Source organism: Typopeltis vanoorti, chromosome 12 (assembly GCF_054136105.1).
Source record: "Typopeltis vanoorti isolate ZY-2024b chromosome 12, IOZ_Tvanoo_1.0, whole genome shotgun sequence".
Classification (NCBI taxonomy): Eukaryota; Metazoa; Arthropoda; class Arachnida; order Uropygi; family Thelyphonidae; genus Typopeltis; species Typopeltis vanoorti.
Window position 1 is genome coordinate 76,446,749 of NC_143560.1, and position 26,432 is coordinate 76,473,180.

The 26,432-nt window shown below is 35.4% G+C and overlaps 1 protein-coding gene across 2 annotated transcripts in view; it reads left to right on the forward strand.

Moving 5' to 3' along the window:
* The first annotated feature begins 1,114 nt into the window (after window positions 1–1,114).
* The window catches only part of Alg-2 (Apoptosis-linked gene-2), a 72,353-nt gene continuing 47,035 nt past the window's right edge, over window positions 1,115–26,432 (forward strand). Inside the window, exons 1-3 of one of the 2 annotated variants that reach the window (XM_090401181.1) lie at window positions 1,115–1,351; window positions 9,450–9,511; window positions 23,359–23,403. In XM_090401181.1, coding sequence (XP_090257307.1) covers window positions 1,293–1,351; window positions 9,450–9,511; window positions 23,359–23,403 — 166 coding nt within the window. In that variant the 5' untranslated portion in view covers window positions 1,115–1,292. The remainder of the gene's footprint in view (window positions 1,352–9,449; window positions 9,512–23,358; window positions 23,404–26,432) is intronic. The other variant, XM_090401180.1, reaches the window with a different exon arrangement.

Consider the following 26,432-nt stretch of genomic DNA (forward strand, 5'->3'; position numbering starts at 1 on the left):
GTAGGACCTCTGCTACTAATGGCTCATGCAAAAAGTTAAGGAAGTTTGAGCGTGGTTAGTAGTTGGACGGGGTATTTCGTTCGATTCTGTTGCCACACTCTCCCTCCATGAGTCTTTGGACTCCCTGGAGGTGTCACATAATAATAATAAGAAGAAATAAGTTTTGATATTTCTTGTATATTATTATTATGTGACGGCTATCAGAATTGTAGGAGGGCATTTTATTCCACTACACACACACACACACACACACACACACACACACACACACACACACACACACACACACACTCATCCCCTCCGCTACTTAATCCTCTAACTCAGTCTTTCCCAACCTTTTTGATGTCGCGAACCCCCTTCAGCGAATGTTGATATGTCGCGGACCCCCTGTAGCGAAGGGTAATTCACCGCGACCCCCATAAAATCCAAAATGGAAATTTTTTTTATATTTTGCATATCATAAAGAAGAAGTAATAAATTACAATTTTACAACACTAAATGTGTCCTTTATGACAATGCAATACTGTTATAAATGGAGATATTTGGAAGAATAACATGAACATATCAATTAGGCCAGGTGTGAACAACAGATGTGAGCAACATGATAAGATAAAGTTTAATGAAAATAAACTATCCCGCGAACCCCCTTTGAATTACTCGCTTATCCCCGGGGTTCGCGGACCACAATTTGGGAAACACTGCTCTAACTACACACAACCCTCTCTACTGCTCACCAACGCCACCATCAGGAATTTTTTTTTTGTCTGTAAATTGCGTTTACTCTTGGCCGATTTTCCTGTATGAGGGATGAAATCCCTGCTAACCCGTAGGAAATCGGCTGACTCAATTGAAAAAAGGTTTCTTGCGTCATGATGAGAATTGAACTCAAGTCTTTCTAATCGCAGAATCTAATGTGCGTTTGTTCTTCCAATTGCGCTATGTCTACAGTATAAAAAAAATATACACTGTATAACAAATCTAATGGAATTAAGTAGAAAAAAAATCTTAATTTTTTTAATATTCTGGTTAAGTGGAGTCGGAGAGGAAATAATTTCCTCTCCCTGAACATGCCACTCTAATTATCTAAAACCGATCTGTAGGGGAAAAGGGATGACGTAAATGTGATAATTCCTCTTTCCTGAATCAACTCATGAATCATGACGTGTGGCGGTTGAGTCAGTCCATGTTATTAAGTTGACGTTTGTTTGTTGTAAGTCGGTACTCTCACCCGTTTTTAGGTATCGAGTATAGGTTTTTTTTACAAACGATTTGGAAAACAACTATCATAAAATATGGCAGCACCGCCTGTTAATATGGTCGACAGAGGTTTTCTATGGGATTTATTTTCAAGGTGAGAAATTTATCATTTGTTTCCAACATTTACTGTATTGTGTTAATTTTTGTACATATCTGTGTTCCAAACAAAAAAAATCCTTTGCAAAAATTCGAGGTTGGATATAAACTAAACAGGACTTCAGAATGAGTGCGATGTAATTGGGATAACATTTAGAAATAGAACCCAACCATACACCCTAGGTAGAATATTAACAGTGCAGGTCGATTGACGTTTAAAAACATAAAAACAGCCTGGTAAGCAAAATCCCCAAGGAGCTGGAAGCAGACATAAATATAGATTTCTAATTCAGTAAACAATTAGGGGATGACTTCAAGGAAATTATAACCCAATTAGGATAGCGCAAAGGTTGATAGGAGGAAGAGAGAGGATGTGGTACAATTATGCCAGTTGTTCAGATTTTATAAAACAGCTGTACATTTTTGTGAAAACGGAGTGAGAAGGTTCTGGAAAGTGTTACTTTGATAGTGGGATTTGTTAAATCTAAAATCTCATACCAGAGAGATGCAGAAATATTTTCATAAAAGCATTTGATTTTTCAGATTTTCATATTAGCAACACAACACCTAACATATTTTAAGAATTATAAAAAAAAAAAAAACCCATAAAAATATTTTGACTGGACAGTTGCAGAATATATAAATTCAATTCATAATCCTTTATCTTAAGATTTTAAAATATGGTCATCTGGGATCTGGGTACTATTATAATTAATTATTGAAGTTATAAAAATAGACATATCTGGAAATTTAAAGGCAAAACAAAGTATTACACAACTACCAATACAGAAACTTGAGATAGTATGGTATAGTATTTCTTTTATGTCCCCCCCCTACAGTTTTTTTTGTTGTTGTTTGTGTTGTTGACAAGCATTATGTACATTTGTTGCATAATGTTCCAGAAACTAGAAATACAACTATTTTATTGCCCCCCCCCCTTCTCTCTCTCTCATTTTTCACACATTTTAAAAATTCACTTGTTCAGATACAAATGAGAGAAGTAAAATTTAAATATCTGGATAGAAATAAACATTTCCATATTGTTGGGCATTTTCATTTTGCATAAGTAATATTTCTAAAATGAAAATAAATATATCAATATATTACCATTATAAATTAAAAACAAACAAACAAAAAAAAAAAACCTCAGAATAATACTTCATTTCACTTTTGCAATATTTATAGACCAGTCTAAAATGACATAATTAACTGACATTTATACATATGCCATATAAAAGTTACATATATTTTATGGTAACTTTCTTTTAAAATGACAAGATACTTTGTTCTGAAGAAGAGAATGAGATTAGACATGAAAATAAAAATTAATATTTCATTTTTTTCTGCCTTCAGAACAAAGTATCTTATAACTTTAAACAGCATTTAAAATTACCAGAAAGAGCTCTGGTATATATGTTTTGATTATAGTGCATAAAAATCAGATAGATAAAAAGGATATATCTAGCATTCATTAGTAAAGTGTATTTTTTATTAATTATTTTGAAAATAAATGTACAGCTGTTTTATAAAATCTAATTGAGTAGCAACACAAGATTTTCAGACCATTGTTTTTTAGAGTTTAAAATAATAGTTGTAATCAGCAAAAAAAAAATCAGCTAACGCCTATTTGTTCCCGTATAGGGAGTAGGCGAGGCCGTTTACCCTATCTAACGTTTGGAGACTGAGTGGGCAGTTCAATCTCCACTGGTAGCCAATCAGAGAGATAGCTGGCCCAAGGCTATCACTGATTCATTGGTATGCAGTGAAGAAGGCGGCAAGCTAGTGCCGTCTCGTGGTCCCTAACACAATAATTTTAATGTCTGAAAATAGTGTGGGTTCGGCGGTTGATTTTCTTGAGTTTACGGGACGAAAAACCAGAGTTTCTGGGAGAAAAAACCTGCTAGCCCATGCCAGAGATCGACTAACTCGGGAACCGGTCGAAAAAAGGCTTAGAAAAATTTCCTCTAGTCGGTGACTAGATTTGAACCACCAAATCCTTTCTTCGTGCGGTCAAGTGCTGTAGGGTGCAAACGCCACTTCTACTGAGCTGCACAGGCTCTTAATAATAGTTGCATATTATTATTATTATTATTATGTGACACCTCCAGGTAGCCAAGGGCTCATTGCTGGAGGGCAGTCTACTCCACTCTGCTACATGTCTCCTTTACTACTAAACACAACTACCATCATATTGCCCATCATCACCACCATGCCATCTACTGCCCATCATCACCTTTTTGTTTTTTTTGTCTGCAAATTGTGTGTGTTCTGAAGGCCAATTTGCCTGTATGCGGGATGAAAAACCTGAATTTCCAAGAGGGAAAAAAAAACCTATTTAAATATGAGATCAGCTTACTGAATTTCTAATGAAAAAGCCCATATAAAGATTCCTCTCATAATGATAATTGAACTTAGGCTCTTTAATTCTTTCTTAAAGTAAATAATTTTTTGTCTTAAGTTAAGGGGATAATAAATCCTTCATTATTTCAAAGCCGAATAATGCCAAGGATAATACCTTGGTATTATCCAGGTCTACCTACTCACTAATGAGACCTCAATAAAGGTCGAAACCGGTCTGGTTAGTGACCTTTCCTCATAATGTAAAACAGTAATACATCTCCTAGGAGCTGCGTTTTACATTATGAGAAAATATTAAGGACAGTGATCAGAACTTGCTCCATCTTTGCTCTGAGTTGCTCTAGTGTTGTACTACCAGGTGTTGACTTACGCTTGGACTCGCCGGAAGTTCTTCGGCATGAAACGCTTAGATTTCGATCTTCATGTTTCTTATTCGGCTTTGAAATAATGAAGGATTTATTATCCCCTTAATTTAATTTACGTTGCCGAAAAAAATAGCCTCTTGGCTCTTTATTGTAGTAATTTTTTGTCTTGTTAGTGCAAGTAAAGCATGAACAAATTTGCGCAGGAGATGTTGTGTAAAGGTATGGTAAAGGGTGAAAAGAGTGGGCGTTTTACATGGAGAGAATGGTGTGTGGAGTGCACTGCCAGGATGTGTTGCGATTGCTAGAAGTGGGAATGAATTTAAAGTTCAGTATGATAGGTTGATTTCTTATTAATAATTATCATCATCATTATTCCAGATTTCCATGGAGTCTCTAGACTCATCATTTGAAGATCTGCTTTAGATAAGTCTTTCAAACCTCTCCTTTATTCATTAACTATATGTACTTTCACCGTCCTCTCATGCAATATGTTCCACGAGAGGGTAGTGAAAATGTAGATAGCCACTCTTCTTGCAAAAAACACACTTCTTACCTTCTTATTCACTACTTCCTTTTTATAGCCTCCAGGGATAGTCCTTCTGCCATATAAAAAAATCTTCTGGTAAATCCGTTCCGTTCCCAATGCACCTCTGTAGTGCAATTGGAAGAATGACGGTTTATTGTGCCCTTCGATTGGAAAGAAGTTCGATTCTTTCATTGTAATGAAAGGAATCTTTATATCAGTTTTTTTTCAATTGAAGGTGAGTTAGTCGATCTCCTCAATTTACAGATAAAAAATTCTAGTGGCAGTGGGCAGTAGATGGTGTTGGTGTAGATTATGATAGTAATGGCAGTTCATTGTGGTTGGTGATTTAGTGGTAGAAATGGAGAGTTGTAGAATAGGTGCTCTCCCTCAATGAGTCTACAGACTCCCTGGAGGTGTCATGTAATAATAATAATACCTCTCGCCTGTTAATTGTCCCAATCATATCCCCTCCTTCCGTACATATCCTGTCTACCACACTGCAATTTGCATGCTCTCATCAGTCTGGTCTCTTAACCAACATTGTACACCCCTAATATCATTTTTGTTATCTACCTCTCTACTCTCTCCTGGATAATTTCATCTATATTGAAATTTAAATGACTAAATCTGAATGCATTAATCCAGATGTGGTCTATTGGGCTGTATATGGTGGGACCACTACCTTTTTATCTCTGCTAGTATTGAGTTTTGTTTACATGCTTTGCAATATGTCTTCTGAACTTGAAATTTCAAACTAGTCACCCCAAATCTTCGCTTCCTTCACTTCCTCCAACATAACTCCAAGTGAGTATCAAGTATCCCACTTGTGGATCCCAAATTTGAAAACCTTACATTTAATTTCATTAAATTGACATCTCCATCCACCTTTCCATTTTATTCAAATCCTCTTGAAGAACTGCAGCATAAGCACTATTACTAATAGCCCTCCTAAGCTTTGCATCATCTGCAAACAACTGAATATCTCCCTGTAATCCATTGACAATATCACTGACGGATTGAACAGTACTTTGGTATGGATATTTAAAAACTAAATAAATATATTAGCTGAAGTTATTAAACCAATTTTTTTCCTCTTGGTCACCAAAGTATTTTCATTGACACAAAGAATTACAACACAGCATGTGTTGTAATGTAACATAGGCACACTAGCAGGAAGAAAGGAAGGTACACAGGCTAAGTATGGAAAGTGGGATCCTCCAGTTCTAACTGGCACCCTCTGTGGGTGGGGGTCTTAGTGTAATGGTCTCCTAGATTTTTGGCAAAATGAGGCAACCAAATTTGTTCAGATTTCAACATTCACCAAATCTGAATAAATTCAACTGCCTATTATCCCAAAATCTGGAGATCTTCGGCAAGATTCCATTCCTGAAACCACAGAGGGTGCCAATTAGGACTGTAGGATCCAACCTTTCATGCTTTGCCTATGTTTGCCTTCTTACTAATGTGCCTGTGCTTAGTTGTAATTCTTTGTGTCCACGAAGATGCCTAGGTAACCAAGACAAAATGTTGACTTAGTAACTTATTTGCTAAGTAAATTTAGTTGGTAACTATTATCTCTAGATGTGTGTGTTCTCCACTAAACATAAATATGAGTGGTCTCAGTACTGAACCCTGGGGAACTCCATTTATAATCCACCTACTGTCTGATGCTGCTCATCCATATACAACTCTCACTCTCCCCCCCTCCCCCCATGCTAGGACACAGATCATAGCAGTACATATGGTAATTGGTTAGTAGGACAGTCACAAACATCCATGCCCTTGGCAGGATTTGAACCTGCAGCCTCTCTGCTCTAGAGCAGATATGCTAGCCACTCAGCCAACCAGGTTAGCAAGTGTGTGTGGTATCTGTCAGAAAGCCAATTTCCAATTCATTTATGCTATGACACTATCTTACTCTTTTTCCACTCCTCAGGAACTCACCTCCATTTCAAGACTTTTGTTACACAACCAGGTCATTGCCACAGCCATTTCCTTAGCACATTCTCTTAAAACACTTGGCATAATCTCATCTGGTTCCACTGCCTTACTTCTAGAGGACTCCGTATTCAGAATACGTCCTCTTCATTCTTGTAATCCTCTATTCTTCATTCTCTCTCTCTCTCTCTCTCTCTCTAGATGGTGCTAGAAAGAATTGGGAGAACTTTTAAAGAGCATCGACAGAAGAAATCTCTCATAACGTTCCTGGAAAATTAGGTAGTGGTAGGCTATCAATGACATGGAGTTGGTGTTCGGAATGATTCATCTTCAGAGTTCATGCCTGCAGAAAAGCGTATGAGAAAAATCCTTGCCAGGACCACATGGCAAGGATTTTTGCGATGCATGACTGAGAAGTGCAGTGACAGTACAGCGTCTGATGCTGTACTGTAACTGCACTTCTCAGTGATGAAAATTTGTCCAATGAAACTATGAAAATCGGCATGAAACACTCAAATCAAGTGATCATTAGTCTACATCATCATCATTAGTCACCCTGCTACCATCTCAATCCAGCATGGTCAACATCCATGATAATTTCTCTTCGTACTGGCCATATAGTAAAACAACTTCTTAGGATTCTCCATGAATCCCAGTGCTAGTCTCCTTTCATATTCTTTCTCTCCCTACTATACTAGTCATCTTGTCATCTTTGTCATCATCCTAGCTTGAATCTTCTGTTCTATTATATAGTGAAACCTGTGGAGTATTCATAACTAAAAATTGACACATGTACACATGCGTTCAAGGGAACCTTGGTTCCTTTGAGTATAATTCCTAGTATTGTTTGTAATAACTGCACTGATGATGTCTTAAGATACTTAAGACGAAATATCTACTATTATTAAAATGTAACTACTGTGATATACGTGTAAATTTTTACTTATGAATCTTCTGTTCTTAATTGAACTTTTTTCCCACCTTTCTTTAAATGCTTTTCCTATCTCTCTCTCTCTCTCTCTCTCTCTTTTTTTTTTTTTTTTTCAGCATCTGCAATTCTTGTTTAATTTCCCTAGTCATCTATTTACTTCAGATCACTTTCTCTTCATAGGTATGCAATCCACCATTGTTATTAAAAAATATTTCTTAACTTGCTCCATGTACAAACCTTTCTTCCTTCAAATTCTTACATATGTTAGAGTGCTCCATTCGAGTTTGGAAGTCTGTTATAGTCACCTGTCTTATAATTTACATAAATTTCTTCCTTCCTTCTTGATACTTATGCATGCCTATTCATTCTCCAAATCAGGAGTACATGGTCACTCTAACCAAGACCAAGTGGGAGCAAGTATGACATTTGAGTTGCAATCAGATCCTGTACTGCTATAACCAAATCCAAAACTCGATCCTCCCTGCCAAAACTATCACATGACTTAACTAGTCAGCATTTCTGAACAGTTATTATTTAATGAATGATGAATATATAAATAAAATCAGCATATAGCCCTACTCTTTATATATCATTGGAAAAACAGCTGGACACTTTTCTTTTAGTTAGAACAGATCCAGGTTCAATTCTTGTCACGAATGAGGAATCTTTATATGGGCCTTTTCAATTAAAGGTGAGTTAGCCATTATTATTATTACCCCAAGACCTCATGGAGTCAAAGACTCATCTCTCATGGAGGTAGCAGAGTTTTTCTTCCCACAAAACAGGCATATTGGTTAGATTATGCATTTAACAAGATATGGTGTAATGTGTGTAGTAAATGGTGCAATGCAAATGCTGGATCATTTAGTGTTTTGTAGTCTAGAGTGTCCTACTGCAGTGAGTCCTGAGGTGTCATGTAATAGCAGCCCACAAAGCAAAGTGTAGTGCTGCTAATAATAGGCCTTTCTGCTTATTTTATTCGTGACACTTCCACTTATGAAAGATTGTAAACTTATAGCACATTAGTTCTGCAAGTGGTGTATTAATTACATAATCTGGTGCATAATGATTACAAATTGTCTAATTCTGTTGGTACTGTGCTTTCGCTTTCATGCTAGACTGAGATAATATATCTTGATGTGAAAGAATAATACTAGTATTTTTAAGTTATAATTTGCTAAAAACCTATCCAAGTATACTGGATTGTGGTTGAAAAATGTTCACAAATATATCCCTTATGAATCTGTATGAATTTTGCATTTATTAAAGTTACTTTTGACAGTATTGGAGTCCTGATAAATAAAACTAATCTGGAAGAAAAGTGCCTTCATTGTGCATTTGGAATAATGGAACATTGCACCTCTCAGTTGGAAAAGATCAGAGTTCACCTCTAGTCCTAATGAGAGAAATCTTTATGTAGGCTTTTTTCATTTGAAGGTGAGGTAGCAGGATTTTCTACCAGAAATTCTGGTTTTTCATCTCACACAGTCAAATCAATTTACACAATTTACAAACAAAAATACTCTTAGTGGGTGATAGATGGTGTGTGTGTGTGTGTGTGTGTGTGTGTGTGTGTGTGTGTGTGTGTGTGTGTGTGTGTGTGTGGATGATATGTGTGTGGAAAGAGAATTAAGTAGTGTTATATAGTGGGCTATATGGAGTTGGGGAAATGACCCTCCCAGATGAGTCCTGGAACTCCTTGGAAGTGTCAAATAGTAATAATTGTTCATAGAAGGATCGTAATACTGTAAACTTAATTATGGTATTGATGGTATATGGAATTTGATTAATAAAGTGAAACAGATAACTTACAATAACTTATACATTGTCATTATGTTGTTACATTGTGGAACACCTGGAATAAATTTATACCATTTGCTATATATTCCTTTATCTAGGAATGCCTGATTTTTAAGCAAACCTGTTCTGTTGATGGTGTGATTTAAAGTGGTAGTTTTAATTGATTTCTTATTTGCAGGGTTGACACAGACAGAAGTGGTTCTATATCAACAAAAGAACTTCAGTTTGCACTTTCCAATGGTAGGAAATATAAATATATTAAGTCTGTGTGTATACAAATATATGGCTGTTATGATGGAAGGCAGTTAGTTGATACTTATAAAAATTTGACCAAATTATTGATTAGATATTTGCACTGTAAAACTGTATTTGGCATATAACTGAGAATTTTATTTTTCATATCTCATCTCATCTTCCTTTTTCTTCCCACTTTTACCTTGTGGTGTCGAGGGTTTATTAATCATCGGACCTCAAACCGTTCACACGATAAGGTGGTCAGCCCTACGCCCCAGTGTATCCTATGTCTCAAGGCCGGTTTGCCTTGAGATGTGTCTGAGTTCTCAAGGTCGGTTTGCCTGCTTTGCAGGATGAAAAACCCAGGATAAACTGGGGGAAAAACTCTACTGTCCACACCCAAGACCGGCTAACTTGGCTATGGCTGAAAAAGATCCTTCAGCTCCTCTTGTCACCGATAGGAATCGAATCTAGGACACTCCTTCCCAGGCATATGGTTGTGAAGCGCACAGCCATTAGGCTAACTGCACGGACTATTTTTCATATATGAGTATATATTCCAAGATTGGAAACATAAATAAACAGCAAAAAAATAGTTTTCTGTTATGAGATGATCGAATTAAATTGTTCTAATGTTTGAGCAGTTTTCATTTCTCAGGTTTAGTACAGAGGTTCCCCTGACAAAATATTGATATTAATGTGGTCTTCAAAAGCACTTCCTCAGCAGAATTGCTTTAAGAAGTAATGTCAAATAGAGATATATGCAAATACAGAACCGTGTCATATGTTTTAAGTGGGTCAGTTAAGGATCAAAAGAGAAGTCAGAAAAAGACGAGAGAATCATGGAATAAATTTGTTTCTAATTTAGAACATGATTTATATAAAATAAGACCCAATGTATATAAGATTTTGAAACACCTAAATGCAGATACCAAAGAAAACATAAAATTAAACACTGAATTGAAATTAGAAGAATTTCTAAATTACTACACAGAACTGTGGACAGACAAATATTTTAAAAAAGACAACTGGCAAACAATTAACGAAAATGAAAAGGAAATAACTGAAGAAGAATTAGAAATCAGCCTGAAAGAAACAAGAAACGGAAAATCACCTGGAGAAGATAAACTAGGTTCAGAACTATATAAATATGCAGGAACAAGATTCAAAGAAAGACTCTTATTATTTTTAAATAAAATTTACTCAACTGGTATCCCCCCCCCCCCAATAGAATGGAAAAATTCAATTGTGATGCCTATCTTTAAGAAAGGTAATAGAGATGACCCTAAAAACTATAGAGGTATCAGTATACTAAATTCCTGTTACAAAATATATAGCAGAATCTTAAATAACAAACTAATGAAATATTCCGAAAACTTTATTCTAGAGGTACAGAATGGATTTAGAAAAGGATGATCATGTATAGACCCAGCCTTTTGCCTAAAATTAATAATAGAGAAAAGAAGAGAATATAATTTAGAAACACATATTGCATTTATTGACTTTGAAAAAGCATTTGACAAAGTTAAAAGAAACATATTATTTAACATATTAAAAGAAAGACAAATACCAAATAATATCCTAAAAGCTATCACAAGTATATATGAAAATAATCAAATACAAATAAGTTTAAATCACGAGCTATCATATACAAGAGAGATAAACCAAGGGGTCCGACAGGGATGTCCCCTCTCAGCAACTCTTTTTAATATCTACTTAAATGAAATAATAATAAAATGGAATAAAAATTTACATCAAGGAATTAAACTTTCACCTACAGTTAACTTAAACACTCTCCTCTTTGCAGATGACCAAATAATAATTACGAATTTTGAAGATAACTTACAGAAAGCAATTTTAAATCTAAATGAGATATCCAAAGATAATGGTATGATAATATCAATGGAAAAATCAAAAACTATGGCCTTTAAAGGATAAGATCCAGCAAGAACTAAAATAGTAATAGATAACAAGATCTTAGAACAGGTGAATTCATTTAACTACCTAGGATGTATGATCACATATGAAAATGAAAAAGATATAAACGTAAAAATTGCAAAATATTTAAAAATAACAGGTGTAATTAACTCTATATTTAAACCAAACCTAGTTCAAAAAGAAACCAGGCTAAAGGTATATAATACATTAGCCTTACTGGTCTTAATGTATGGAAGTGAAATCTGGACAATAAAAAAAAAAAAGACAAACAAAGATTAACAACAGCAGAAATGAAGTTTATGAGAAAAACTGCAAAGTATACCCTATTTGATCACAAAAGAAACGAAGATATTATGAAAGAATTAAACCAAGAACCAGTAATAGAAAAAATTAAAAAATATAAACATAAATGGATGGAACACGTTCAAAGAATGAAAACAGAATGATTACCAAAACAAGCCTTAAAGTACAAGCCACTAGGAAAAAGAAAACCAGGACGTCCTTTTAAACAATTCAACGATGACTTCTAAGCCGGAACAGGCCATGCTAGGCCTAAATCCTTGATACGTATGATGATGATGATGATGAGTTAAGGATCAAAGTTTGATGATTGGGAGAAGACATCCATGAAGTTTGAAAGAAATGAGAGTACCAACTAGGGCTTCTATCCCAGTGTCCAGTCCTCCTCTCATGGTGCATCTCATTATAAGATATCCACTGGGATAATTAACCAGTGAGGAGCATGAGCTGGCAGTAATTCTGTATTAATTTAAACCACAAACAAAAATAATGTCATGCCAGCTGAAGCATTGTCCAATTAAATAATTTACCCATTGTTTTTGTCAGGGAATTGGAGCAAACTCTTAGGTCAGCTACTAGGACAAATGCACCTACAGCAGAATTGGAGATAAACATCACACGAGAACTATGAAAACATAAGTGGTTAAGAGGGTGGCTGCTGGACAGATATTAAAGGGGCAGAATCAAGGTGAAAACAGGTGACTAGTGGTGTGCCACAAGGTTTAGTGCTGGGATCATTGCTGTTTAATTTGTACATAAATGATATAGAAAATAACCTGAGAGGAAATATTCAGTTACTTTGATGATGATGATGTGAAATTAGGTAGAGTAATAGTTATTCAAGGTGTGTTGAGAGCTTGCAGGACGATTTAAATAGTCTATCAGTACGAGCAAAAGATAATGGGTGTCAGTTTAATGTGGAGCAATGTAAAGTTATGCATTTTGGGAAAAATAGATTACAAGCTGTGTATCACATTGATACTGTACTCCAGGAAATAGTTGAAGGTAGAGATTTAGGGTTGGTGGTAGACACCAACCCTAAAAAGTTAAAAGTTTATAAGACAAATTGCTCAGGTCATTCATGAGATTATTTGGCTATTGAAGAACTCACAAGTAGAGATAAGGAAATTGTTATTACTCTTGATGCATTCACTTGTGGATTACTGTGATTAGGTCTTGTGTCCTGGCTTTCTTGGGGATGAGAAAGTGGTGGAGAAGATTCAACGGCAAGAGACCGAGATGGTGAGTGATCTGTGGAATGTTTCCTTGTGAGGATAGATTGAGGATGTGCAGATTGCAGAAGTTGGTTGATAGGAGAAAAAGAGGTGTATGATAGAAACATTTAAGTTGCTTAAACAGTTTTATAGGATTGATGCAGGGGGAAATGTTTCAGCACTTGGCTATAGAGACCAGTACAAGGGGGTTAACCCTGGCAGTTGAATAAAGGTGTGGTTATTAGGGGTGTGAGGAATTTTTAATTTTTTGCTTGGAGAGTGGTGAATGAGTGGAATGGGTTGCTTGAGTTAGTTGTGAGTGCTTTGTCTGTTAATGGGTTCAAGGAAAGTTATAATAGATTGTGTGGATAGATTGGGTCTCCTGCAATGAGCTTTCAGACTCAATGGAGCTGCCTGTATAATAATAACTATCACTGGAGGGAGGGGAGTGAAAAAATGGAAATTAGAAGAATTAGGGAAGTGTCATTCATGTTGACATAATTGGTGTTTCTGAAATGAAGATATCTAAAACAGGTAAGATGCTGCTAAATAATAACTAAGATGTTATACTCAGGCAGTAGTAAAAAGGGACAGGAATGAACAGCTGTATATTCGTCATGAAGATAAATTTCTTGACTAACAGCTGATCTCAAGTGAAATTATGTGGGCAGATTTTAAAATAGGAAATTGAATAATGAGAATTATTTGTGTTTGTGTTCCCACAGAGGGTTCTACAAAGGTAGAAGTAGGAGTTTTTCAAGTCAGTAGAGAAGGCAGCTGACATGACATGGAAAAGCTTGTCCTGCCACAAAACATTATTATTAGACATCTCTAGGGAGTCCAAAGACTCATCGAGGGAGGGCACCTGCTCTATCTCCGCTACTCAATACACCAATTGACCATAACTACACGAACTCCATCTACTGCCGACCACCACTAGTATTTCCAAAGACAATCACAAACATCCGTGCCCACGGCGGGATTCGAACCCACAGCCTTTTGGCTGTAGTGCGGATATACTAACCATTCGGCCAGCCAGGCTGGCATGTAAAAAGAAAGTCTTATTCACTATGTTATCATTGATAACGATATCTTTGCACTATATCTAGTTCAGGATATAGTAGAACTGAATTTTGGAATTTTGAGGCTCGCTGGAAAATCTAAAGAAAACATTGTTCAGCCAGGCATGTAGTGTTGTATGCAAGGATAAAAAAAAAAAAAAAAGTCATATTGAAAGTTTCTGGCATATAAATTGGCAGGTGGCCTCAGAGACCGCAGAAAAACTAGGAAAACTCAGCTGTATGTAATAGTACAAATAACCCTCGTATAATGCAGATGTTAGGTTCCATAGAAATGCTGCGTTATATAAATTGCATTATGCGAGACTCAGATCACATAGAAAAAGTAGGGTTAGGTTCTGAAATCGTTTTTTTTTTTTTTTAAGATTATATAAACAATGGCATATCCAACAAAAATATATTTTTATTTAATTCAAGTAATTCATATAAGTTAAGAAAACATATAAACTATGAAACAAATACATAGTATAAAATTATAAATTGTACGTAAACTTCATAGCCCATAATGCAACAATGTTTTAGGCAAAATAAAATAAAGTGCATAATTTAATCGTCATCACTGTCCTTAAAACGAACATTTCATAGATGTTCTTTCTTTACGAGTGGCCGGACGTCGTCATCACTTGAAATCTCTTGGACATCACCTGTATAATTCTCATCGCATGCTTAAGCTGATTTAGTTATCAAGAAGTCAGTAATAAGATCTTGCTTACCACTATACTGCAATTTTTTTATTGAGTTCATAATACAGAACTAAACAAATATCCAATTGTCTCGTGAATTTTCCGGAGCGCTCCATTGAGGGATCATTATCCATAAAATAACTTTCTTGCCAAGTTCAATCCTTCTGCTAATTTCTTTAACGGATCAATCACAATCTTCGGCAGAACTTTCCCTGCCATTTGGTTCAATGTCATCTATTAATTGTACCAGTTCCTCCTCATTTAAATCTATTTCCCCATCAATTAATTCACTAATTTCATTTTCAATCATATCTCAAAAGCACCCTAAGTGGCTGTTACTATAAAAATAAATTTTTTACATAAAAAAAAAGCATTTCATATTGTATGTAACTGATCAAAAAATGAAGTCCTCAGCTTGAGATTAACACATTTATGATTTTTAATTTGCTTTCCTGGCAAAAAACGAAGACAATTTTCAACAGTAAACACTTTTATACGGCAAACAATTGATGTACATGCATGCTAAAGGGTATTTCCCCTAATATAAATTTGCTACTTATAACTACATGCGCGATACAGGCAGATGCAAATTTAACGAAGATAAAATTTGTTTTTTAAATTTGATTTGAACGTTGAAAAATATATGAAAAGATGAAGGGTTACTACAGTTTGTAGACTGTCTTATATCGAAACCACGTTGCATAAGTACCCCGTTCAACAAGGGATACTACAATTTAGACTGCATTATATTGAAACTGCATTGTATAAGTACTGCGTTATACGAGGGTTACCTGTAGTTAAAAAATTCATGAGAAGACTTTGATAAGATAGAAGATAAATGGATATTTTTTAAATAAGATAGAAGATAAATGGATATTTATTAGCACTGCCATAGTGCAATTGGAAGAACGACTGTACGTTGTGCCCTTCGATTAGAAAAGGCCTAAGTTCGATTCTCGTCATGACGGGAGGAATCTTTATATGGACTTTTTCAATTGAAGGTGAGTTAGCTGATCTAATACGGAGGTAGCAGGGATTTTTCTCCCGGAAACTCAGTTTTTTTATCCTGCATACAGAAAAATCGGCCCTTCAGAACACACGCAATTTACAGACAAAAAATACTAGCGGTGGTGGTGATGGTGGTTGTAGGCAGTGGATGGCATTGATCTAGGTGATTGGTAGTAGAGGTTCTGTGTAGTAGTGGAGACAGAGAGTTGTTCAATAGGTGTCCTCCCGCGATGAGTCTTCGGACTCCTTGGAGGTGTCACAAATATTAATAATAATATTTTAATTAAATCTTTTAAAATGTATCTTCTTAAATAGCCACCAGAATATTTTCCACCATGCTAAGAAATAGAGAAAACAGTATTGTAAAAGGAATCAGAGATGATAAAGATCGTACAGAAACAAAGTAAAAGTATTCTAGGTATCTGGAGTTTGAAAGATTGTTAAATAAAACTAGCATTGACAGAACACTGTCAGAAAATATTCAAGAGGAATGCAATCAAGACTGCATGTCAATATTTGAGATAGAAAAAGCTATCAGAAACCTGAAATATGAAAATGCTGCTGGAGTAAATTTTTAACTAGAATGCTCAAATATGGAAATTCTCCACTGCATAATTCAGAAAGTCAAATTTCAGATGATTGGGATAGATTTATTATAACTCCATCTGTGGAAAGGGTAATAGATCTGAGTAAAAGAATTACAAAGAAATTTCTCTATTGAGTGTAAGTTATACAACAGTGAAGAGAGGGTAAAACATTGTATAAGAAAAACTTGAGGAATAACAAACTGGTTCATGCTACATGGGAATTGCAGATCAGATTCTTACTTTAAGACAAATAATCAAGAGATCATAGGAAAATAACAATGATCAGTGTTTAAGTTTTACAGATCTGGAAAAGGTATGAAAATGTGCTAAGAGAAAAGCTGTTCAAAATGGTACATTTATATTGGGATAAATAGAGCAGTACATAGTTCATACTTAAGTTAGCTGTTAGAAGTGAAGGATGTACCAGAAAATGTTTCATGTAACATTGAGTATAAGACAAAGGTAGATGCATTCTGTCTTCATGAAAAGATAGCTGGATGAGGTGGAATAGAATGTGTTATCAGCAAAACCATGGATTAGTTGGTCAATGCTAGTGATGGATAGATGTGTCAATGAGAGAAGATCCTAGAAAAGATGGTAGTTGAAAGAGCACATCACTGAGACACTTCCAGATTAATATTGAAGCCTGAACTCTTTCTCACATGTAGTGACTGGCAATCCAGGATGGATGATGGAATAATAATATTGGAAATGTCAAGATCAAGTCCATGAGTTTTTTCTGAATTTTTCTGTGGATCATGACAGAATCCATTTGATCATTGAATGACTGAATTTCTGGGTAGTAAAGAAGTGGCTTGTAACTGCACCTCCACTATTTTAGAACAAGGTGAGAGCAATGGGTTTGCAGTTTGATGATGAATGTTTCTCTCTCCATTTTAGGAATAGGTTGCATTTATTCTTTTTTCCTATTTCTTTCATATCTCCTTTCTCACATACTCTCACCTCTTTCACGGCATCAGTTCCTTGCATTCTAATATTTCCATTGTTACTTGCATTCTGTTATGCAGGCGTGATATGTTTATCACGTATCATACATCATCTAATTTGCACCCATTTGAATTTCCATATTTCAGTTTTTAAGTTTGTCATGTTGTACCATCATTTTGTATATTGGTTTAAGCCAATAAGAATATAATTTGGTCAGCTAAATCCCAAATTGCCAGCCCATCCTCATTCGTTTAGTATCCAGGTAGATACCCAATAGGGTGCACCACGAGAAGGTGAGGATTGGACGTTAGGTCAGACGCCCTGGTCGGTTCTCTGCATTCCTTTAAAGGCTATGTGGAGGTCTCCTCTCAGTTATACAGCTTTGACCCTTAAGCACCCTCTATTTTTAAGTGTTTAAATTTTGTTGATCTGGAAAAGGCATATGACAAGGTGCCAAGAGAGAAGCTATTCAATACGCTACAGTTATATGGTGTCAATGGGGCATTATATCAAGCAATACTTAGTCTTTATTTGAGTTGTAAGTCAGCAGTTAGAATTGAAGGAAGTACAGGAAGATGGTTTAATGTTAAATCTGGTGTGAGATAAGGATGTCCATTATTCCCTCTGTTATTCATTATCTATATGGATCACATTATGAAGGAAAGTGGTATTGAACATGATATCAAAATTGGAGATGTTAATGTCAGCTCTTTGCTTTATGCAGACGATGTTATACTTCTAAATAAATCTGCTACAATTTTGCAAGATTCCCTGACTAAATTGAATAACTGTTGTAATAGATATGGTATGAAGGTCAGCATTAAAAAGATAAAGACAATGAAAATAGGTAGAATTGTTGAAAATGTCAACTGTGTTGTGAACGGGGAACCTGTGAAACAAGTAAAACATTTCAGCTACTTAGGCACGATTTTTAGTGAAGATGGTAAATTAAATATGGAAATAGACAAAGAATCAACAAAGCTGGTATGGTAGGAAGTCAATTGAATAAATTCATATGGAATAAGAGAGGAATTAGTCGGAACACTAAATTAGCTGTATACAAGACAGTGTTCAAACCAGTTTTAACTTATGGATCTGAGAGCTGGGTCAGAAGTAAAACACTTGACCAAAGACTAGAAACCACAGATATAAGAGTCCTGAGAAAGATTATAGGCGTGAACAGATGGCATTAATGGCAATATCATATTAAAAACAAGGATATTAGGAAAGAACTTGACATTGTCAGCATCCAAGAATGCATTAGCAGAGCTAATCTCAGGTGGTATGGTCACTTAAACAGAATGGGCGAAGAAAGATTAGCAAAACAAGTGTTCTCTGCCAGATTGGCAGGAAAACGACCAGAGGAAGACCAAGATATAGGTGGATTGATACGGTACAAAGTGCCTTAGACGATGGAAACATAAGATCTGATAATGTTGGAGTCTTGACAAGTAACAGGCTGATTTGGAGGAAAATTGTAGATAGGAAGTTAGTAATGATGTAAATTTTTCATGTAGTACTATCATATCCTGTACACCCCCTTGAGGGTACATGTCAGGAATTTGATGACGATGATGATTGAATTTCCATTCGCATTCAGCATTTTGTGCTCCTCCCTCTGCTTAATTATTACATATTTCTGGCAAATTCTAGCACCATTGTCTCCTTTTCCCATAAGCTGTTCACATCTGTTAATGTAAAATATTCTACACAGCATTGCATCACACAAAATTTTTCAAGTCAAAATCAAACAAATCTACTCTTCGTTATTACTCCTCACACATAGTTTATCAATATACAGGTATCCCTCTTTACACGTGATCTCACTTTATGTGTTTTCACTATAGGGCGATTTTAAAAAGTGACTTAATTTAAAAAATCTTAACTGGTAGCAATTTTGCAGTCACCCTGTGCATGGTTACGTGACTTTATGCACACACTGCTTTGGCAAGGCGGCATTGTGCTGCATGTCAATCTCACAGAAGGTGTAGAACTACTAAGCTCCATTGTTGGAGTCTTCTGCAATGCAAACATGGAAAAAAGAGGTAATTGTGATTAAAATGGCTGGTAGCTGAATAGGCTGGTAAATGAAAACTTTATGAAAACTTGGCACAGAGACGAAAAAGAAGGTGCACATTGGAATGGATACAATATCAGGAAATAAGGATGCTTCAAGGGCTGATGTTCCTCTCAATCAAACCTTTAAAAGTGACTTAAAACAAGCTGTAAACAAACTGAAAATGAAAGATTGTCAGAGAATCAAAATTGCAACATGGAATGTGAGAACAATGAACAGATGTGGAAAATTAGAAAATTTCAAACAAGAAATGGACAAAGGAAAAGGGCTCTGTGGAGTCAGATGAGAAGGAATAGGTGATTTTTATAGTGATGAAGTAAGAATAATTTACTCAGGTGGAGATAAAAAGAAAATAAGAGTTGCACCTGCAGGCGTAAACTTCTGTGGCTAATTGGCTCAAAAGACATATTTCGGTGATTACACCACATTTTTTTATTATTCAGTTATATAAAACACTGAAATAATAGTTCCCGACAAGTTTCGTAAATCGTAGAATTTACATCTTCAGAGGTAAATAGTATAACTTAAAGTTTAAACAAGAGAATTAATAAATACAAATCATAACCATCTGGCTATTCATAAAACAACTCAAATAACAGAATGCAGATATATAACGTTATTGACGTTGAACAATACTGGACGATGTCACGTGTGCTTGTTCTCATTCATACAGTCCGAGCTCAGATTGAGGTAGATTTTTTTATTAGAGCTGACCACACTTGATGGAGAATTAAACCTTGATTTTTATTGCATTGGGTTGGGTTTTTTAGCATATTAGCAGCTTCTTTAAATTTTCTTATATAACTGTTGTTTTCTATGTATGATATCGTTTTTTGCCAGAGTACATCATGTCCAGTGGAAGTGGTATGGAAAGCAAGAGCCGTTTTTTGTTCTCTTTTATTGCGTCTTTTTGGTGTTCAGCTATGCGTATTTCTCCAGATCTTCCTGTCTGTCCTACGTAGCAAATCCCGCAAGAGCAATGGATTTTGCAGACTCCTGGTTTTTTAAGAGGACGATGAGGTGGTTTTGGTGGATGTTGGTGGAGACTTACACTGGATGTGTTTAGGAGTACTTCATCTGCATAAAGTAAATAGCTGAGTTTGATATCTCCAATTCTAATATCAGATTTAATGCTATTTTATTTCATAATGTGATCCATATAGATGAATAAGAGTGGAGATAACTTGCATCCCTGTCTTCTTGACCATCTTCATAACCATATTCTTGTATTTCCTCCAAATCTAACTGCTGACTTTCAACTTAAATATAGACTATATATTACTGTGTATAATGTTCCATTTATCCCATTTAGTTGTATTATTTAAAAAAGCTTTTCTCTGAGGTACCTTGTCATATGCCTTTTCCATATCTACAAAACTTACATACAGATCTTTGCTATAATCCCATGATTTTTCAAGTATTTGTTGTAATGTGAAAATCTGATCTTGCCATCCTCTTTTTGGGTCTGAACCAGCTTGTTCTCAGAGTTTCTCTTTCACAGCGTTTCTCAACCTCTTTTCAAGTATGCTTGCATATATAGTTCGCCCACCATTTGTAGGTCTCTCCTTGGCATTTTGCCAAGAATAGTCGTTCATGCTGAAGGGGAGAAAGAAATGAAGGATGTACGAATTGGTCACCAACATGCTAAATCACGTGCTTTCTTGTCTGTCGCTGTACTAGTGCTAGCTTGATTTTTGTTGTCAAAGCGTTTTGCATTATTTTTTTTATTATTAATTTGTATGATGGATCCTGTACAGTCAACAAATTCTGTTGTTAAATGTTTCAGTAGCTCTTGCAAAAGAATATTGAATAATGTGCTGACATTCTGCGAAAAAGAATCGTCAGAAGGCCGTCTCCTTGTTCCCCTTTCTCAAGTCATAAAACAGGCAAGTGCAATTGCGGGCATATCGGGGTCAACTGTTAAAAGAATTTGTAGGGAATCAAAAGGTGAAGGTAAGCCAAAATTTAAATCTCCTAAAAAAAAAAAAAAAAAAAAAAAAAAAAAGCGCCACAGAAAGAAAACCATTGAAACCGTAGCTTTGAATGATTTTGATGTAGACGTTATAAGAACTATTCACGAATTTTTACATGGTCGAGAAAAGAGTGCCAACTGTTCCAAAATTGATTCCTGTGCTTAAAGAAAAAATTAATTTTCCTTGGAAAATAGAAACTTTAAGAAAAATACTTCATGAAATCAGATTTTGTTTTAAAAAGTCCCAGAATAAAAGGAAACTTATCATGGAGCAAAGTGACATTGTTTTATCTAGAACGCAGTATTTGAGAGCGATAAGATGTTTCAGGGAGGAGAAAAGACCGATTGTGTATCTAGATGAAACTTGGATTGATAGTAATTTAACTTATGGAAAATGTTGGCAGTCTAAAGAATGTGGAGTGCCACAAACTGGAAATGCCTCGCGGTGCATAATAATTTTGTGTGCGGGTGGAGAAATGGGTTTTTTACCGAATTCAAACTTACTATACAAAGCCAATTCAACTACTGGAGATTACCATGGGGAAATGAATTCTACGATCTTTGAAAAGTGGGCAGAAGAAAAACTGATTCCAAACCTTCCTAAAAATGCTGTTGTTATGATTGATAACTCTTCATGTCACTCTATTCGATTAAACAAAGTTCCAAATTTATCTAATAAGAAGCAAGATCTTATGGATTGGCCCTCTGCAAATAACATCTCATTCCCCAGATATGCAAAAAATTGAATTGCTTAATTTGGTCAAAAGAAACTCACCCACAACTAAACTATTTAAATTTGACACGATGCTCGAAGAGCATGGATTTCTAGCTTTGAGGCTACCACCATATCATTGCAATATTAATGCTATTGAGTATGTTTGGGCAGAAGTGAAAAGTTTCATTCCACATCGCAACGTAACTGGGGATATTGATATGTCGAAACTTTTTAAGCTTTCAGAACAGGCGATTGAAAGTTTTACAGTTCAAAACTGGGGAAAATATTGCTCTCATGTCACCTCATTGGAAAATATGTATTAGGACAGAGACGGAATTATCGAAGAATTATGCGAACCTTAGGTGATCAGTTTAAGTGAAAGTGATGGTGATTCAGACACTGATTCAGGTGACTATGAAGATTAAAAGGATTTGATAATGGTATTTTTTTCTAATCTTTTTTGCATGGGTTTGTTAAAAGAGTCACAAATCATAAATAATTAATCGGTTTAGGACATTAAAGTGTCTCAGTTCTCTCAACTGTAAGTTTAGAATATCTAAGTTCATTTGAAAAAATTTCTGTTTTTCTGTATAATTATTTTTATTTTATAGAAAACTTTCTTAAAAATAAACTTAGTTAAATTTTTGTTTTATGCTATACCTTTTTTAATTTTGTTAATACTCTACGTACATTTTTCCAACTGTTATACAAGCAAAATAGTTACACTTTAAAAACATCAATGTTCGTAAAAGAAACGCTAAATTTTCCGACTTGTAATAATAAACAAACTCATTCCAGAAGACAGATTGATTACCCTGTTATCGGAATGGATTCTCCTTTTTCTGACATGCGCAGAAGTGTAGAGGGATCTCTAATCGGTGGGCGAACTATACCTGGTACATTTGGTAAAGAAATTTTTCTGTAATTCTCATATTTGGCTTTATTCCTTTTTTTTTATAGATGGGAGTTATGCCTCTACTGCAATCATCTGGAATTCAGCCTTCTAACTAGATCCTCTGGTATAGCCACTGCAAAACTTTTATACCTCCATATTTAAGCATTCCAGGTTGAATATGATCTGCCTTTTCAAGTTTTTCAAGTTTCAAGTTTTTGATGGATTTGTCTACCTCAAGTATTAATATACATGTATATACCTATTTGTTTCCCTTGAAAATTTTTTCTACTACTATTCTGTCACTGCTTGTTTTGGTTAACGTTCTTTCAAAATAATTACTCTAATTAATTATTCACATTAATGAAGTGATTCCATTTATTATATTTATAATATAATATAATTATATTTTGATATTAAGAACTTTTTTTTTTTTTCAGGTACATGGAAGCCTTTCAATCCTGAGACTGTAAGGATGATGATTGGTAGGTTTACACTAATCAGCACAAGAGATACATCATCACCGAATATAAAATCTAGTGTTGGACTTTTTATCAACATTGTTTAATTTCTTTAATTTAAGTTCATTTTTGAAATTATGGATTCTACAACCGTGTTAAAATAACTCTTTTTATTATCCCGACGTTTAGATCCTCGTATCAAGATCATCTTGATATGAGGATTGAAATAACTATAACCCAACTAATAGAATAAAAAAGAAAACAGAGAATCTACTTAAGTCAATTACCACATGGTCCGAAGATACGGTCAAAAAACTATTTCCACACTACGCTTGTCCCCCTAGAATTTACGGGCTACCAAAAATCACAAAGAAAAACGCACCGCTAAGGCCTATAGTCGAAGGGATTGATAGCCTGACTTATCACTTAGCCAAAAAATTAGTGGCAACACTCAATGAGTTGGTAAGTCATTCTCCCTCCTATATCAAAAACACACAACACTTCATAAACATCATTAAAGACATTACATTAGAAAAACATGATCTATTAGTCGGTTTTGACATCTCTGCCCTTTTACGAATGTTCCAATCAATGACACAATCCTTCTTTTACAGAACAAATTTCCTCCAGATATCACGGGGGCTCTTTGCGCATATATTACGTTCTGGTTATTTTGTATGGCAAAATGCTTTCTACCTACAAAAACAAGGCACAGCCATGGGCTCGGCATTATAACCCCCCCCCCCCCTTATTGCTAACTTTTATATGGAACATTTTGAACAACTTGCTTTAGGTTCCTCCCCTTTAAAACCCAAAGTCTGGCTTAGATACATTGACGATGTTTTAACGATCTGGTCTCATGGCTGCCAGACACTACACACGTTCCTTAGCCACCTAAATAAGCAACACAAACATATACAGTTCACAATTGAATTGAAAAATATAACACACTGTCGTTTCTAGATACACTTGTGACACGTCTCCCCTCGGGCAATCTTTACTTCACTGTTTACCGGAAACCGACACATATTTGCCAATATATATATACACATAAACTTCTACCACCACCCAACACAAAAACTAGGTGTCATCAATACCCTAAAAAACAGGGCTCTGAAGATCTGCTCCAGTGAATAGGCACTGAAAGACGAATTTAAAGTGATCAGCAATACATTTTCAAAAAAAAATGGATACAGCCAAAACACTATTAACAAAATTCTCCACAAGACCTCAATAAAAAACAAAGACAAACCAGTCTACAATAAAACTATAACCATTCCCTACATTAAAGGGACATCAGACAAAATAAACAGAGTACTACAAAAATACAACCTCCTGCAAAATTAAAAACTCATCCCAAGACCCACTCCCTCCGCTGGCCTATCCTGGAGTATACCGTATTTACTGCACCTGCAACATACCATACATAGGAGAAACAGGACGCACGATTCCAATCAGACAAAAAGAACATAAACGACGCATCAAATATAATAATTATGGTAAAGCTGGCCTTTCTAGTCATGCCCTGAACACCTTACATAGAATTGACTGGAAAAGCACTAGTTGTCTACATCACACCAAAAACATGGTATGAATGCAAATTTAAGGATGCCTGCGAGATCATTATCAACCACCCCAATCTAAACAATAATGATGGTCTAAAAATCCCATACATATGGAAGGCATATATTCGTCCCACGAAATCTTCCTCTCTAAGAACAACTATAAATAGGACTGTAGAAAATCCAGGATCCTAAATCTAAAATAACTTTAATTCTAAAAAATAGGACATCACTGTTAAAGAAAAAAATCTGTAAGAAAGAATGTTTATTCATGTTGTAATTTATAAATAATTTTTTAAATCAAAAATAACAATTGTAACAATAGAAATAAGACATCACTGTTACTGGAAGGAAAACTATCTGATTGATTTGTGTTCTAAATGGATGATTGCTGATCTACCTGTCTGTCCAAAGTATGCCAGCTTGCAGTAACAGGGCACTTTTAACCCCCACCATAAACTTGCTACCCTTATCTATTCTACCAAAGATCAGCTCCCTCCTCTCTCAGTGCTTGAGATTAAGTTTGATTGCTTGGATTGGTGCTATGGCATGTAAAACTGCAAGGGCTGGATGATGTTGATAGTACATACCTACAGTCAAGAGATTAAATCAAGTGGGAGTTAAATGGATGAATATCATTAAGCTGGAACTGTAAAAAAAAAAAAAAAAAAAAAAAAAAGAAAAAGAAAAAAGAAACAATTGTGGAGGAAATTTAAGGAGAAAGGTGACCAGCAGACACATAAACAGTACAAGGCACAGGCCAGAAGGGTAACTAGTGTGCTAAGAAAGGCAAACGCAGCGTATGAAAGGAAGTTAGCAATGTAGGTGAAAGCTGTTCCCAAACAGTTCTTTCAATATGCTGCAAGTTAAAGAAAGAATGTATATGGCAGAATGATTTTAATGAATGCTGATAGTAGGGAGGTAACAGAATCAGTCGAAATAGTAGAATTACTAAGTGAACACTTTGCAAGAGTATATCATCCCATTGGTGATATTGCAGAAACAAGAGAGCCAAAGGCTTATATAGGAACTGAGGTAAATTAAATGGGTGTGCATACCATATTACACAGCCTTATTGGGAATACAGTTGTGGGACTAGATGGTATACCAGCTTGAGTTTTACAGTTTTTATATCATGAAAACTGTGGTGAATTCAAACTCTCACCTCGGATGTTACCTGGCGTTTATGAGATCCATGCTCCTGCAGTTTTTTTGTCTTCCTTTGGACAGACAGGTAGATTTGTTTAGAAACGGATCTCATAACATCAAGACCACATTCGTCTTTTCAAACCGCAGAAATCTGGTCGCTCTCAACACAGAGTTGAAAACCCAAACCATAGGATCCATTGGGAAAAGTCGAAACTTTTACAGATCTTTATAAACATGAATATCTATATAAAGAAAGTGCTGAAGCCCTACCACACAGACCAAATTTAAACTGCAACGACGTTCTTACTATTCCTAAAGTATGGGAAATTGTCATACAAAATT